The 17,073-nt window shown below is 43.5% G+C and overlaps 1 protein-coding gene across 1 annotated transcript in view; it reads right to left on the bottom strand.

Annotated features, from left to right (window-relative positions):
- The window catches only part of pold1 (polymerase (DNA directed), delta 1, catalytic subunit), a 17,861-nt gene extending 2,259 nt beyond the window's left edge, over positions 1–15,602 (bottom strand). Inside the window, exons 1-12 of the mRNA XM_064960029.1 lie at positions 15,522–15,602; positions 11,054–11,240; positions 10,603–10,716; positions 10,125–10,265; positions 9,682–9,807; positions 9,162–9,330; positions 7,560–7,668; positions 7,352–7,481; positions 6,427–6,593; positions 6,212–6,316; positions 1,535–1,675; positions 12–122 (exon numbers count right to left, since the gene is read on the bottom strand). Coding sequence (XP_064816101.1) covers positions 12–122; positions 1,535–1,675; positions 6,212–6,316; positions 6,427–6,593; positions 7,352–7,481; positions 7,560–7,668; positions 9,162–9,330; positions 9,682–9,807; positions 10,125–10,265; positions 10,603–10,716; positions 11,054–11,240 — 1,500 coding nt within the window. The 5' untranslated portion in view covers positions 15,522–15,602. The remainder of the gene's footprint in view (positions 1–11; positions 123–1,534; positions 1,676–6,211; positions 6,317–6,426; positions 6,594–7,351; positions 7,482–7,559; positions 7,669–9,161; positions 9,331–9,681; positions 9,808–10,124; positions 10,266–10,602; positions 10,717–11,053; positions 11,241–15,521) is intronic.
- Positions 15,603–17,073: the final 1,471 nt, after the last annotated feature.

Here is a 17,073-nt window from a genome sequence, read left to right as displayed (position 1 = left end):
GAGAGATGTACCTGCAGATCTGTGATGATAGAATGCTGAACATCCTCCTTCTGTTCTTGCAGGAAGTGGAAGCTGACGGCGTTGAGTGTGTACGAGCGCAGTTTGTAGTCCCTCAGCAGCACCTGAAGAACCCACATGAACAGATCCAGAGTCAGTCAGACAGAACACTCGGAACAGTCAGAACAGTCTGTAGTCAGAACAGAACCATTAGAACAACAGAACAGTCTGTAGTCCCTCAGCAGCACCTGAAGAACCCACATGGACAGATCCAGAGTCAGTCAGACAGAACACTCGGAACAGTCAGAACAGTCTGTAGTCAGAACAGAACCCTTAGAACAACAGAACAGTCTGTAGTCCCTCAGCAGCACCTGAAGAGCCCACATGGACAGGTCCAGAGTCAGTCAGACAGAACACTCGGAATAGGCTGTCAGAACAGAACCCTGAGAACAACAGAACAGTCTGTAGACCCTCAGCAGCACCTAAAGAACCCACATGGACAGGTCCAGAGTCAGTCAGACAGAACACTCGGAATAGGCTGTCAGAACAGAACCCTGAGAACAACAGAACAGTCTGTAGTCCCTCAGCTGCACCTGAAGGACCCACATGGACAGGTCCAGAGTCAGTCAGACAGAACACTCGGAATAGGCTGTCAGAACAGAACCCTGAGAACAACAGAACAGTCTGTAGTCCCTCAGCAGCACCTGAAGAGCCCACATGGACAGGTCCAGGGGCATAGAGGTAAAGGCCTCATCTTTGTATGTGTTCCATTATGGAGTCTGTCCATAGGAATCCCCACATGAATCCAGTTGACTGCTTCAGACAAAACAAGATCAAAACATGGAAGCTCAGTCAAAAACATGAATCCAATGGTCTAACTATGGTCCAGGGTCAGTCAGACAAAACATGAATCCATGATGAGTCTAACTATGGTCCAGGGTCAGTCAGACAAAACATGAATCCATGATGAGTCTAACTATGGTCCAGGGTCAGTCAGACAAAACATGAATCCATGATGAGTCTAACTATGGTCCAGGGTCAGTCAGACAAAACATGAATCCATGATGAGTCATAACATATGGTCCAGGGTCAGTCAGACAAAACATGAATCCATGAATCTAACTATGGTGATGAGAATCCTAACATGAATCCATGATGAGTCTAACAGGGTCCAGTCAGACAAAACATGAATCCATGATGAGTCTAACTATGGTCCAGGGTCAGTCAGACAAAACATGAATCCATGATGAGTCTAACTATGGTCCAGGGTCAGTCAGACAAAACATGAATCCATGATGACAAAACATGAATCCATGATGAGTCTAACTATGGTCCAGGGTCAGTCAGACAAAACACTCACAATATTGACTCCGTCTTGTCTGCTCCGCTGGTCTACAGTTGAAAACCTCTACTCCTAGAACCTAGATAATCTAGTATCTGGACACCACGCAACATATGGTTCCGGGTTCCAACACTGGATGAGAGTATGTTATATGTTCCTATACATAAGGTCAGAGGTCAGCGGCCGGCCAGTTACCTGGAGCAGGTCAAACTGAACTCGTCCCTCCATGTTGAGGATCTTGTTCTCTCTGCGGCCCATCTGTTTGCTCTGGAAACTGGAGTCTCTCAGGACTGACTTGATGCCCTGTACTCTGCCCAGGTAGGGGAACAGCTTGACCTGCAATCAGACATATCAATCAAATACATTTTAGAAAGCCCTTTTAGAAAGCCACAGAGTGCTTCACAGACACCCAGCCTAAAACCCCAAAGAGCAAGAGACACAGAGGCAGGAGCACAGAGACACAGAGGCAGAGACACAGAGACACAGAGGCAGGAGCACAGAGACACAGAGGCAGAAGCACAGAGACACAGAGGCAGAGACACAGAGGCAGAAGCACAGAGACACAGAGGCAGAGACACAGAGGCAGAAGCACAGAGACACAGAGCAAGAGACACAGAGGCAGGAGCACAGAGACACAGAGGCAGAAGCACAGAGACACAGAGGCAGAGACACAGAGGCAGAAGCACAGAGACACAGAGGCAGAGACACAGAGGCAGAAGCACAGAGACACAGAGCAAGAGACACAGAGGCAGGAGCACAGAGACACAGAGGCAGAAGCACAGAGACACAGAGGCAGAGACACAGAGGCAGAAGCACAGAGACACAGAGGCAGAAGCACAGAGACACAGAGGCAGAGACACAGAGGAAAGAAGCACAGAGACACAGAGGCAGAGACACAGAGGCAGGAGCACAGAGACACAGAGGCAGAGACACAGAGACACAGAGGCAGGAGCACAGAGACACAGAGGCAGAAGCACAGAGACACAGAGGCAGAGACACAGAGGCAGAAGCACAGAGACACAGAGGCAGAGACACAGAGGCAGAAGCACAGAGACACAGAGGCAGAGACACAGAGACACAGAGGCAGAGACACAGACATCACTCCAGATGTCTCCTTCCATGACTTTAATAGAGGAGACGTGGCAGGTAGGAGAGACAGCCACGCTACTCCATCAGCCTTTTTAAAGGTCATTGTTTATGAAAACAACATTTTCGTGAATTTCATTTGAGGAAGATCCAATTGTTATTTTTGGGGCCTAATTCAAATGCATTTCTTAGCGTCGAAGGTTTGTGTGCGAGTTGTTTTTTGGGTCAGACCAAAATCATTGCTGTTTTGGGGATCTCTAGTATCTTATAGGGCAGCTGTTTAGGCCCCTTACCTTTTTCTATCTTTACTAACGACATGCCACTGGCTCTGAGTAAATGACTCAACACTACACACGTCAGCTACTACAGCAACTGAAGTGACTGCAACAATTAACAAAGAGCTGCAGTTAGTTTTTACGTTTGGAATGGGTACATCTCGTAAGAAATACGTTTGTCCTAAATATTTAAAAACTAAAAGCATTGTATTTGGGACAAAACGATGAGATTCACTAAACCCTAAACCTAAATGACATCTCGTAATGAATGTGGTAATGAGCAAGTGTCATGGTCAAAACATAATGATACAACAGTAGTTAAGATGGGGAGGTCCTATAAAGGTCTGTTTCTACCTTCTTAACAGCACTATCAACAAGGCAGGTCCTACAGGCTCTAGTTTCTACCTTCTTAACAGCACTATCAACAAGGCAGGTCCTACAGGCTCTAGTTTCTACCTTCTTAACAGCACTATCAACAAGGCAGGTCCTACAGGCTCTAGTTTCTACCTTCTTAACAGCACTATCAACAAGGCAGGTCCTACAGGCTCTAGTTTCTACCTTCTTAACAGCACTATCAAAAGGCAGGTCCTACAGGCTCTAGTTTCTACCTTCTTAACAGCACTATCAAAAGGCAGGTCCTACAGGCTCTAGTTTCTACCTTCTTAACAGCACTATCAACAAGGCAGGTCCTACAGGCTCTAGTTTCTACCTTCTTAACAGCACTATCAACAAGGCAGGTCCTACAGGCTCTAGTTTCTACCTTCTTAACAGCACTATCAAAAGGCAGGTCCTACAGGCTCTAGTTTCTACCTTCTTAACAGCACTATCAACAAGGCAGGACCTTCTAGTTTCTACCTTCTTAACAGCACTATCAAAAAGGCAGGTCCTACAGGCTCTAGTTTCTACTGTTCAGGCAGGTGTGGTCAGGTGCCAGAAAGAGGGACTTGGTTTCTACCTTCTTAACAGCACTATCAAAAAAAATTGTTTCTACCTTCTTAACAGTTGGTTCAGTTTCTACCTTCTTAACAGGGCAGTCCTACAGCTGTCAGGCCTAGTTTTACCTTCTTAACAGCAATCAACAAGAGCTAACATTAATGCACATGCATGTCAATCTCTCCTGGCTCAAAGCACTATGCAAGAGAGCAGGTTGTCTTCATCACTACGTGTGGTCAGGTGCCAGAAAGAGGGACTTGGGAAAATTGCAGTTGTCAGAACAGAAGTGTTAAAAGAACACAGAGCTAACATTAATGGCATGTCAATGCTCAAAGTGCAGAGGTGTATGTTTAAAATACTAGAACAAAGCTTGGACACCCCTGCATATCCCACAAGACATGCCACCAGAGGTCTCTTCACAGTCCCCAAGTCCAGAACAGACTATGGGAGTACTACATAGAGCCATGACTCTACATACGACATAGAGCCATGACTACATGGAACTCTATTCCACAGTACGACATAGAGCCATGACTACATGGAACTCTATTCCACAGTACTACATAGAGCCATGACTACATGGAACTCTATTCCACAGTACGACACATAGACATGACTACATGGAACTCTATTCCACAGTACGACATAGAGCCATGACGACATGGAACTCTATTCCACAGTACGACGACACATAGCCATGACTACATGGAACTCTATTCCACAGTACGACACAGAGCCATGACTACATGGAACTCTATTCCACAGTACGACACAGAGCCATGACTACATGGAACTCTATTCCACAGTACGACACATAGCCATGACTACATGGAACTCTATTTCATAGACATGACTACATGGAACTCTATTCCACAGTAGCCATGACGACATGGAACTCTATTCCACAGTACGACATAGAGCCATGACTACATGGAACTCTATTCCACAGTATGACATAGAGCCATGACTACATGGAACTCTATTCCACAGTACGACATAGAGCCATGACTACATGGAACTCTATTCCACAGTACGACATAGAGCCATGACTACATGGAACTCTATTCCACAGTACGACATAGAGCCATGACTACATGGAACTCTATTCCACAGTACGACATAGAGCCATGACTACATGGAACTCTATTCCACAGTACGACATAGAGCCATGACGACATGGAACTCTATTCCACATGACTACATGGAACTCATCCACAGTAGCCATGACTACATGGAACTCTATTCCACAGAACTCTATTCCACAGTACGACATAGAGCCATGACTACATGGAACTCTATTCCACAGTACGACATAGAGCCATGACTACATGGAACTCTATTTCCATAGAGCCAGTACGACATGGAACTCTATTCCACATAGAGCCATGACTACATGGAACTCTATTCCACATAGAGCCATGTACATGGATTCCACAGTAGACATAGAGCCATGACTACATGGAACTCTATTCCACAGTACGACATAGCCAGATGGCCATGAGCCATACATGGAACTCTATTCCACAGTACGACATAGAGCCATGACTACATGGAACTCTATTCCACAGTACGACATAGAGCCATGACTACATGGAACTCTATTCCACAGTACGACACAGAGCCATGACTACATGGAACTCTATTCCACAGTACGACACAGAGCCATGACTACATGGAACTCTATTCCACAGTACGACACAGAGCCATGACTACATGGAACTCTATTCCACAGTACAACATAGAGCCATGACTACATGGAACTCTATTCCACAGTACAACATAGAGCCATGACTACATGGAACTCTATTCCACAGTACGACATCAGAGCCATGACTACATGGAACTCTATTCCACAGTACACACAGAGCCATGACATGGAAATACAACTGGACAGTAGAATCAGATTTAAACAGCAGGACATAAATACAGCGGGACTGTGAAGACATGCACATACATTGAAATATTGTTGAATGGTGGTATTATTCATTCTGTACTGTACATTTTGTACTGTAGATAAGTAGTGGTGTAATAATGTTATATGATGTACTGTTATATATATATTATTTTATAAGTAAATGTAAGTGGTTTCTAGTATCTTATGACAGGCAGGTACAGCTCCAGTAGTTAGACCGACAGGCAGGTACAGCTCCAGTAGTTAGACTGACAGGCAGGTACAGCTCCAGTAGTTAGACTGACAGCCAGGTACAGCTCCAGTAGTTAGACTGACAGGCAGGTAGAGCTCCAGTAGTTAGACTGACAGGCAGGTACAGCTCCAGTAGTTAGACTGACAGGCAGGTACAGCTCCAGTAGTTAGACCGACAGGCAGGTAGAGCTCCAGTAGTTAGACTGACAGGCAGGTACAGCTCCAGTAGTTAGACTGACAGGCAGGTACAGCTCCAGTAGTTAGACTGACAGCCAGGTACAGCTCCAGTAGTTAGACTGACAGGTCCACATACAACAAGACAATATACAACAAATACTGCATCAACAGACATTGATCTGGCAGGTTAGACTTAGAATCTGGACGTTCTGATTCTAGAAGTTTCCATAGAACCATGGCCAGTCTGTCTGTACTGACCTTCAGGGTAGCTGCTCTGTTCAGCAGGTAGGGAAGGTCAAAGTTCTGGATGTTGTACCCAGTAATGATGTCTGCATCCACTGTCCTCACAAACTCAGCCCAGCTCTGCAGGGGGAATACAAAGAGCCAATCAGGGGGGAACCTCCACTGCTGTTGGTCTTAAAGCAGCCAAGCTCAACTCCCCACAAGTGTGTTTGTGTGTTTGTATATGTTACCTGTAGTAACTGGCTCTCTTTAGTGAAGCACAGGACCTGGGAGCCCACGATGCTGGAGCAGGACTGGAGGGTGAAGACGGTGCGGATGAAGGGTTCCTTCTCTCCCTGTCGCTGCACCATGGAGGCTATCTGGATCACTGGGTCTTTCTCTGCCTCTGGAAAAATACCTAGAAGAAGACAAGAGAGTTGCCAACCTTTAGAATAGTGAATACTGTTCTGATCCTAGACATTCAGTTACATAGAACAGTGTCAATTCTCCTCATGTCATGTAAACGGGGAGTTAACAAGTCATAGAATGTTGTAGTGCCAACCTTTAGAATAGTAGAATACTGTTCTGATCATGTAAATGAAGAGACATGTCATAGAATGTTTAGTGTCATAGTAAATGAAGAGTTAACATGGCTGTCATAGAATGTTGTAGTGTCATGTAAATGAAGAGTTAACATGGCTGTCATAGAATGTTGTAGTGTCATGTAAATGAAGAGTTAACATGGCTGTCATAGAATGTTGTAGTTCATGTAAATGAAGAGTTAACATGGCTGTCATAGAATGTTGTAGTGTCATGTAAATGAAGAGTTATGTTGTAGTGTCATCATGCTGTCATAGAATGTTGTAGTGTCATGTAAATGAAGAGTTAACATGGCTGTCATAGAATGTTGTAGTGTCATGTAAATGAAGAGTTAACATGGCTGTCATAGAATGTTGTAGTGTCATGTAAATGAAGAGTTAACATGGCTGTCATAGAATGTTGTAGTGTCACGTAAATGCATCATAATGCAGAAACCTCAATGTCCCAACTCTCTAAATACATGTCTCTGCTGACAGGAGTCAGAGGACAAGCCAGTAAACACAGTCTCTCCAGTCCACAGACACACAATCAGTACAATACAGTATAATATAGTACAATGCAGTACAGAGCACAAACCTTTTCTTCCAGCACACTCAATGTCAAAGCTGAGAACCCTGAGAGGAGCGATCCTCTGGTACTCTCCCTCTGCTGGGTGACTGATCAGCTGGGTCCATCCCACATCAACTTCATACTGACACAGAGACACCTAGGAGAGGGGAGGGAGGTACTGTAAATCTAGAACACCCCCTGGGTGTGTAAAGGCCAGAGGTCTCCATTCTCTTACCTTGCCAGGGTGGTCCGTCTCCCCCAACATCCTCTCCTCCCTCACCCGGTACTTCCCTTTGGGCAGCTCAATCCAGCAGCAACCCACCACATCACTGTCCACCATAAACCTATAGCACCACGGGACACAGCAGACCTCATTTATCAAAATGTGTACAAAATAATTTGTTCATTCTCATGAAAAACAACTGCTTACTGTGTGAATTTGGTTGAAAATACACGTCTCCCAAAAAGGTCTAAATAATTGGTTTATATAGTTTAACACTGGAAGCCCTGAGGAAGTCATTTTGTCTGCATATCAATAAAACCTGTTAATCTAGACTCATCCTTTGTTAGAAGTCCTGCATTTTGTCCACAATAAAACTGTTAATCTCCTAAAGACTCATCCTAAATAAGTCTCATTAGTGTTAGAAGCCCTGAGGAAGTCATTTTGTCTGCATATCAATAAAACCTGTTAACTTTTAAAGTCCTGTTAGACTCATCCTAAATAAGTCTCATTAGTGTTAGAAGCCCTGAGTCATTTTGTCTGCATATCAATAAAAATTTTAAAGTCCTGTAAATAAGTCCTGTTAATCTCCTGAGGAAGTCATTTTGTCTGCATTCAATAAAAAACTAATCTCCTTTTAAAGTCCTGCTCCACTACTTCCTAGACTCATCCTAAATAAGTCTCATTAGTGTTAGAAGCCCTGAGGAAGTCATTTTGTCTGCATATCAATAAAACCTGTTAATCTCCTTTTAAAGTCCTGCTCCACTACTTCCTAGACTCATCCTAAATAAGTCTCATTAGTGTTAGAAGCCCTGTCATTTTGTCTGCATATCAATAAAACCTGTTAATCTCCTTTTAAAGTCCTGCTCCACTACTTCCTAGACTCATCCTAAAGTCTCATTAGTGTTAGAAGCCCTGAGGAAGTCATTTTGTCTGCATATCAATAAAACCTGTTAATCTCCTTTTAAAGTCCTGCTCCACTACTTCCTAGACTCATCCTAAATAAGTCTCATTTCAGGAGGACTAGACTCACATTTTGTTTCACTGATTTTGTCTGCCAATAAAACATGTTAATCTCCTTTTAAAGTGACTTTTACAAATCCTCCTAGAGTCACACACAGGTAAGACGTGTTGATTTGTATACAGTGTCAGAAAGAGCACATTCGGAGGTGTCCAACACACTTACCATTGTGAATTAACTCTCAAAATGAAAAGATGAACACTATTTCAAAATAAAAATGTTTTACAAGAATAAACCCTGTTTCATGCCCTCCACACGTGACCACGCTGCAACAGATGACCTACAGTAACATAAACTAATGACAATGATAATGTGTTCTTTGAAATTAAATACATTCTGTATTCTAATGTTACTCATGACCGTCATAAACACAACCAAGTGATCATTTTTTCGAAAGCAAATATAGAACTGTATTTATTAGACTGTCAGAGTGTTGCAGCTCGTTGAGGCAGTACGGGGGGGTAAGAGAGGCCCGGCAGTTAGGGAATGAACTGGGTTAAAATGTCAAGGGAAAACCAGGACTGCTTCTTTTTTTACTTCTCTCTCTCTCACTCACACACACAAACACACACACAAAAACACACACACACACACACCTGATCTCAAAGTCGATGTTAGCCTCGTAGGAAGAGAAGCTCTGAATGGGGAAAGGTCCAAACTTAAATCCCTGCTCCAGGAGCCTCTTCGCCGGGGCAATCAGACGAGGCATTGCCATAGTGATGCACAGGAAGTCCGCAATCCGTTTCCCATGGTAACCATACATACCTGGAGAAGAGATGGGGAGGAAGTTATCAACTACCTGGTCAGCCTACAGCACTACAAGCTACCACACACACAACCAAAAACAACAGTTCAACAGTTAACACACAGGATCCTCCTCTGCATCCTTGGTAAAAGGAGGTAAGGACTGATAGAGCGTCTTTACTTCGTTCATTCAACCAACTCAAACGCTCTTTTCTTTGCTACCTGTCCAAAACATGTCCATGTTACCATTCTGAACTTTCCTTTGCCTCAAATGACTACTGGAATGCACCCTAAGTGTATCCAGGAGTCAGCAGTCCCACTACTAGCCTATTGCAGTGCCACCACTAGACCAGACATGGGCACTATACATACTTTCTTTGCGTGTGATGTCCACCGCCAGCACAGTGACCGATATGTTGTCCTTGTTGGAGCGCATGTCCTTCAGCACAGCAGAGTTAAGCTCCCTTTTGAACTCACTCAAGTGATCACTGGTGAACCCTGAGACAGAGAGAGGAAGGAAGGGGGAAAGTGAGAGAGAAAAAGGGGTGGATGAATTTGATATTGTTACTCCATTCCACCAACTTGATGGACAAAATTAAAGCCATTATTTTCATGCCATTTGTGGTTGGCCCTCAGATTTAGTCCTAAATAATAATGTAGCCTTCTGCTTCTTAAAGTGACCACGACATTACTACTGTGATGCCTAGAAAACACGTATCCCACACGTTCATGCCATGCTTAGCTCGCACTAATAGGTCTGATATGTAGAGTAATGTTGCGTATCATTATATCGCTCATTTTCAGAGAAAACTCACCATTGGGGGCAGGGATGTAGAAATAGGGGGCAAAGCCGTGCACGTGGCAGCACACACTGTTCCCGCTGTCAGTCACCCCAAACATGCGGATTATTGGTACATTCCCCTGAGACTGACCTGGCATGCCAGCCACAACAGCCCCTGTTGAACAGACCATCACAAACAGTTTAGGTCGGTGTCATGACTCGCACTCCTGCCTTAAAACGTGACATAAAAATGGCCTTTAAAAGTGCATGGCAGCCTAAATATGCTTCAACTAAAACTAACCTGTTGGTCCCATGGACTGTCAGGCATTGCCTGTATATATCCACCTATGATCTCGAGAGTGTTTACATTTCTCCAGCCTCATCCCTGAGCTTTATTGCAACATTCCACTCCATGTAGGCCAACATGTAGTGGAATGATGGTTTTAAACAGGTTCTGGATTCCAGGCTAGTCAAATGGCAGAAACCCTAAACATTTCAGTGACATAGCTTACCTAAATAGTAGTCGAGATCAATCTGTTGGAAGACCAGGGTGTCAGAGTCCGGGTTAAGAGGGGCGGCCTGCGGCCTACGCCATCGGGGGTTGAGGTCAGCAGAGAACAGCTCACCTGCAACCGGGTCAAGGGTCACATGCAGAAGACAGGAGATTGGTCAGTCAGTGTGATGTTAAAGAGGCAGGTTGGTGAAAAATGAATTAAACTCTCCACCACAGGCGTCAAATGGTAGCCTGGGTACCAGTGCGTTGAGTTATTCCACTCCTTGTCATGCTAAACATGTAGTTGGCCTACATGGAGTGGAATGATGGTTTTAAACAGGTTCTGGATTTCAGGCTAGTTAAAGGGCAGAAATCCTAAACATTTCAGTCATTCCAGACAATAGGAATCCCTGGTAAGACTAAAGCCTGCACAATGCACATCACCATGCGCTCTCCTCTCATCCTCTCACCAACAGGGATGACGTCATGCCCCGCCTGTCCTTCCCTCTCCTCCGCCTCCATATCGGCTTCTTCGAACAGGGCGAGTTCCTCCTCGAAGATCGACGGGCTGTCTTCCCAATCCCCGCCAGTTCTACCACGCTTGGCCTGGGACGCCCCGCCCCTCGGCGGACCGCTATTCCGCCTTTTAGCGTCCATCTACAGGAGACATCAATGGGCCAACGATTAGTACTTTACACACCTTGTAAGCATTTGTATCTGTCACGTGTGAATGTTGTTTATATATTTAGTACTATATATTTATCTTATCTGATTTGCAACAACTTAAGTTCCTTCTGGAAAATTAAAGTAATTCCAGTGTATTCTATTCAACCAAATCAGCTACAACTGGTTCAGCTGGTAGAGCATGGCGCTGGCACCATCAGGTCGTGAGTTTGATTACCGCTACAGCCATCAACAAAAAAAATGGACCCAAAACCGTAAGTCAGTTTGGATAAAAACGTTAGTTAAATAGCATGTGTATTATATAGCCAGGCCTATTTCATTCTGATTGATATAATTCACTGTCATCTGGCCACTTTGATTATACAGTTGAAGTCAGAAGTTTACATACACCTTAGCCAAATACATTTAAACTCAGTTTTTCACAATTCATGACATATAATCCTCGTAAAAATTCCCTGTCTTAGGTTAGTTAGGATCTCCACTTCATTTTAAGAATGTGAAATGTCAGAATAATAGTAAAGAGAATGATTTTTCAGCTTTTATTTCTTTCATCACATTCCCAGTGGGTCAGAGGTTTACATTCACACAATTAGTATTTGGTAGCATTGCCTTTAAATTGTTTAACTTGGGTCAAACGTTGTGGGTAGCCTTCCACAAGCTTCCAACAATAAGTTGGGTGAATTTTGGCCCATTCCTCCTGACAGAGCTGGTGTAACTGAGTCAGGTTTGTAGGCCTCCTTGCTCGCACACACTTTTTCAGTTCTGCCCACAAATTGTCTATACGACTGAGGTCAGGGCTTTGTGATGGCCACTCCAATACCTTGACTTTGTTGTCCTTAAGCCATTTTGCCACAACTTTGGAAGTATGCTTGGGGTCATTGTCCATTTGGAAGGCCCATTTACGACCAAGCTTTAACTTCCTGACTGATGTCTTGAGATGTTGCTTCAATATGTTCAATATGTTCGCTCTCCGATAATTTTCCTGCCAGGTCGCTCCTCAGGTTGATAACATCCTATTCTCGCTATTTGGGAAGTGGCTCCTATCATCCCTCTTGCAGCGACACACAATTTGATGACCAGGTGGCAGCATCTCTGCATGTCTGGCAGACATATCAGTGTGGATGACGGATCACCACCTCAAGCTGAACCTCGGCAAGTCTGCTCTTCCTCCCGGGGAAGGACTTGGGATTGACAACTCCATTGTGTCCTCCTCCCAGAGCGCTAAGAACCTTGCGTGATCCTGGACAACACCCTTCCTCAACCAACATCATGGCGGTGGCCCGTTCCTGTAGGTTCATGCTCATCGACCCTGCCTCACTGGCGCAGGTCCTAATCCAGGCACTTGTCATCTCCCGTCTGGATTACTGCAACTCGCTGTTGGCTGGATGGCCCGTCTGGTGTTCAACCTTCCCAGTATTCTCTCACGTCACCCCGCTCCTGCTCTCTCCACTGGCTTCCAGTTGAAGTCGCACTGTGAGGGGACGGCACGCAGTACCTCCAGGCTCTGATCAGGCCCTACACCCAAGCAAGGGCACTGCGTTCATCCACCTCTGGCCTGCTCGCCTCCCTACCATTTTTCCCCAGGGTCAAAAGTTGCTGCTCTGGCCCCCAATGGTAGTCTTCCGGAGGCCTTTCAAGGAATACCTTAGGATGGTAATCCTTCTCACCCCCCCCCCCTTTGGGACTTAGATGCACTATTGTAAAGTGGCTGTTCCACTGGATGTCAGAAGGTGAATTCACCAATTTGTAAGTCGCTCTGGATAAGAGCGTCTGCTAAATGACTTAAATGTAAATGTAAATGTAATATTTTTCCTGCCTCTTGATAACATCTACTTTGGGAAGTGCACCAGTCCCTCTTGCAGCAAAGCACCCCCACAACATGATGCTGCCACCCCCGTGCTTCACGGTTGGGATGGTGTTCCTCGGCTTGCAAGCCTCCCCCTTATTCCTCCAAAAATAATGATGGTCATTATGGCCAAACAGTTCTATTTTTGTTTCATCAGACAGAGGACATTTCTCCAAAAAGTACAATCTTTGTCCCCATGGGCAGTTGCAAATCGTAGTCTGGCTTTTTTATGGCGGTTTTGGAGCAGTGGCTTCTTCCTTGCTGAGCAGCCTTTCAGATTATGTCAATATAGGACTCGCTTTACTGTGGATATTGATACATTTGTACCAGTTTCCTCCAGCATCTTCACAAGGTCCTTTGCAGTTGTTCTGGGATTGATTTGTACTTTTCGCACCAAAGTACGTTCATCTCTAGGAGACAGAACGCGTCTCCTTCCTGAGCGGTATGATGGCTGCATGGCCCCATGTTGTTTATACTTGCATACTATTGTTTGTACAGGTGAACGTGGCACCTTCAGGTGTTTGGAAATTGCTCCCAAGGATGAACCAGACTTGTGGAGGTCTACAATTTTTTTTCTGTGGTCTTGGCGGATTAGTTTTGATTTCCCCATGATCTCAAGCAAAGAGGCACTTAGTTTGAAGGTAGGCCTTGAAATACATCCACAGGTAAACCTCAAATTTACTTAAATTTAAAATCAGAAGATTCTAAAGCCAGGACAACATTTTTCTGGAGTTTTCCAAGCTGTTTAAAGGCACAGTCATCTTAGTGTATATAAACTCCTGACCCACTGGATTTGTGATACAGTGAATTATTAGTGAAATACTCTGTATGTATCAATTGTTGGAAAAATTACTTGTGTCATGCACAAAGTAGATGTCCTAACTGACATGCCTAAACTATAGTTTGCTAACAAGAAATTTGTGGAGTGGTTGAAAAACGAGTTTTAATGACTCCAACCTAAGTGTATGTAAACTTCCGACTTCAACTGTCGCTGATGAAGCTATGGTGATCTTTCTAGCGCAGTGGCTGCCTGGGCATCAGTCAGGTGGACAGTGAAGGTTGTTGTGTTAGCTTGCTAGCCAGCTACCCTCATAGAATTCAATATTTTGGCCACTTAATTTCAATGGCCAATGATTCTTGAAATGGCTCATGAGTTTAGTAGAACTGTCTTACCCCACCTATAATCCAAAATATAAGGTTGTTACAATGTCTTTTAAACAATGTAGCTATAGCTTCAAAGTATGTGTCAAACTAGCTATCACTCTGATCTCATGTAGACTGGGACTTGTTAGGTTCATAGCTCCATCTATGAAGTTGAGTATTACCTAGCTAGCTACAGTAGCTCCCTCATTTTTACAAAGTTATCTACATGTATCCAGCCCTGGCTATTCCTATGAACTAACTACAGTGGTGGAGAAAGTACAACATTTTCATACTTGAGTAAAAGTAAAGACAACTTAAAAGAAAATTACTCAAATAAAAGTGAGTCACCCAGTAAAATAGGAAATAGGAAAAGTATACTTAAGTATCAAAAGCAAATGTAATTGATAAAATGTACTTCGGTATCAAAAGTAAAAATCATTTAAAATGTCTAATATTAATAAAACCAGACGACACGGTGTTTTTGTGTTTTTAATTTACGGATAGCCAAGTGCACAGTTCAACACTCCGACATTATTTACAAATAAAGCATTTGTGTTTAGTGAGTTTGCCAGATCCGAGGCAGTAGGGATGACCAGGGATGTTTGCTTGAGAAGTGCGTGAATTTGACCATTTTCCAGTCCTGCTAAACATTCTGAATGTAACGAGTACTTTTGGGTGTCAGGGAAAATGTATGGAGTAAAAAGCACAATTTTTAAGGAATGTAGTGGAGTAAAATTTGTCAAATATAAATAGTAACTAACAAAAAAACGACTTAAGTAGTTTACTTAAAGTATTTTACACCACTAACTATAGGAACCAAGTGGCAGGGCTGTCGTTTGGCTGAAACACGAATGAAGGACTGTGCCTTTAACAGCTAACGTTAACTAGCTACAATAACCGAATCCAAATATCACTTTCCAACTTCATAGCTAGCTATCCGCTGATGAGGTTGAGACACTGGTAACTACTGGTCACATTTGGAAGAGGATCAGGCATCATTAGTAAGTAGCTATCAATATTAATAGTTACAAGCCGCCGTTGAGGTGTTTATTTGCTGCAATTTGAACTTCTCAACGTCGTTGAACAACAACACGCCTGCAAGTTAGCTATAGCTAACTAGCTAGCCCTGTTTCAATTGTAAATAGCTAGTTACAAAGAAACAAATGGGTATACCAATTAATTATTATCCGCATGTATTTGGCAATCGGACACATGTGACATGGTTAGCTAGCTCTCGCTACTTGGCAATAAAATGTTGTAGCTACCTTTGTTCAATGTGGTGATTTCGATCAGATCCTACTTGACAACAACTCCCGCCACTTGTGCGTTTAATTCGTGAACTTCCACCCCCGGAAAGAGCGGAGGATTTCCACAGCGCACGTGGTGATTGGTCAATAGAGCGGAAACCCGTGGCTGAAAAAAGGGATGGAAGCAGCGGCCATATTTGGTGTGGCTCAGAGACTGACAACTCTGTGTGAGCTGTGTTCGATATCTATCATAACAATATTTTTACATTGTGGTGACACTCAATTTGAAGTCTAATCACAGAGAAGAGAGATCTCTATGAAGCTAATAACCTAAACCAATAGATGAAATAGATCTTATTCCAATTATTATATTGTTAACAAGCAATGTGGTTCACTGTAATGTATTTACCGTTACGGGTTACTAAAGGGTTGTGTGTGTGTGTGTGTGTGTGTGTGTGTGTGTGTGTGTGTGTGTGTGTGTGTGTGTGTGTGTGCATCATGCACCGCAATAATCTGAGGGGGCACAAAGTACGTGAAGATGGCTGGGGAGGTGGTGCGGAGGGCACCTCAAACAGCTTTTTCCTGCAATCTACAGCCATAATCATAATTCTTAATTCTGTGTAAACGAACATCTCAAATGTTTTGCCTACTTCTTAAGCTGTCTGTCTCCTCCTGACTGGTGGTTCTTTTTTTAAAGAAACAAAATATTCTTCTCTGCATCTCTGATCAAATCTAGGTAAAAGAATTCAAGGAATTTGAGTCTTATTCGATACATTTAGCTATTACTTGATTTTCTAAACCAACCTTGCCTACTCTAACTTGATTGATATCCCGAAATGTCTTCTTGGTTGCTGCTTTTAGCAACGCTAGCATTTACACAATTGCATTGCTTGGAATTAGCTTGCAAAAAAACTGAATAATCTGCCAGAAGCCAAAAGTTTAATAAAATTACATTTCAACTTATTTTGTTGATTGTCTGTAGGCTTGGTCTTTATGCAGGGGAGATTTGAGAGAGAAAAAACATTAATCAAATCTAATTTTATTATTCACATTCACCGAATACAACAGGTGTAGTAGACCTTACTTAAGAGCCCCTAACCAACAATGCAGTTTAAAAAAATGCAGATAAGAATAAGAAATTAAAGTAACAAGTAATTAAAGAGAAACAGTAAAACAACAATAGCGAGACTATATACAGGGGGGTACCAGTACAGAGTCAACATGCAGGGGCACCAGTTAGTTGAGGTAATATGTACATGTAGGTAGAGTTATTAAAGTAAATATGCATAGATGACAACAGAGAGTAGCAGCCGTGTGAAAGAGGATGGGGGATTGAGGCAATGCAAATAGTCTGGGTAGCCATTTGATTAGATGTTCAGGAGTCTTATGGCTTGGGGTTAGAAGCTGTTAAGAAGCTTCTAACATCTAAGCTTCTTGGACCTAGACTTGGCGCTTCAATACCACTTGCCATGCGGTAGCAGAGTAAACAGTCTATGACTAGGATGGCTGGAGTCTTGACAATTTTTAGGGCCTTCCTCTGACACCGCCTGGTATAGAGGTCCTGGGTGGC

Source organism: Oncorhynchus masou, unplaced genomic scaffold, assembly GCF_036934945.1.
Source record: "Oncorhynchus masou masou isolate Uvic2021 unplaced genomic scaffold, UVic_Omas_1.1 unplaced_scaffold_1901, whole genome shotgun sequence".
NCBI classification, from domain to species: Eukaryota; Metazoa; Chordata; class Actinopteri; order Salmoniformes; family Salmonidae; genus Oncorhynchus; species Oncorhynchus masou.
This window is presented reverse-complemented; position numbering and strand designations above follow the sequence as displayed.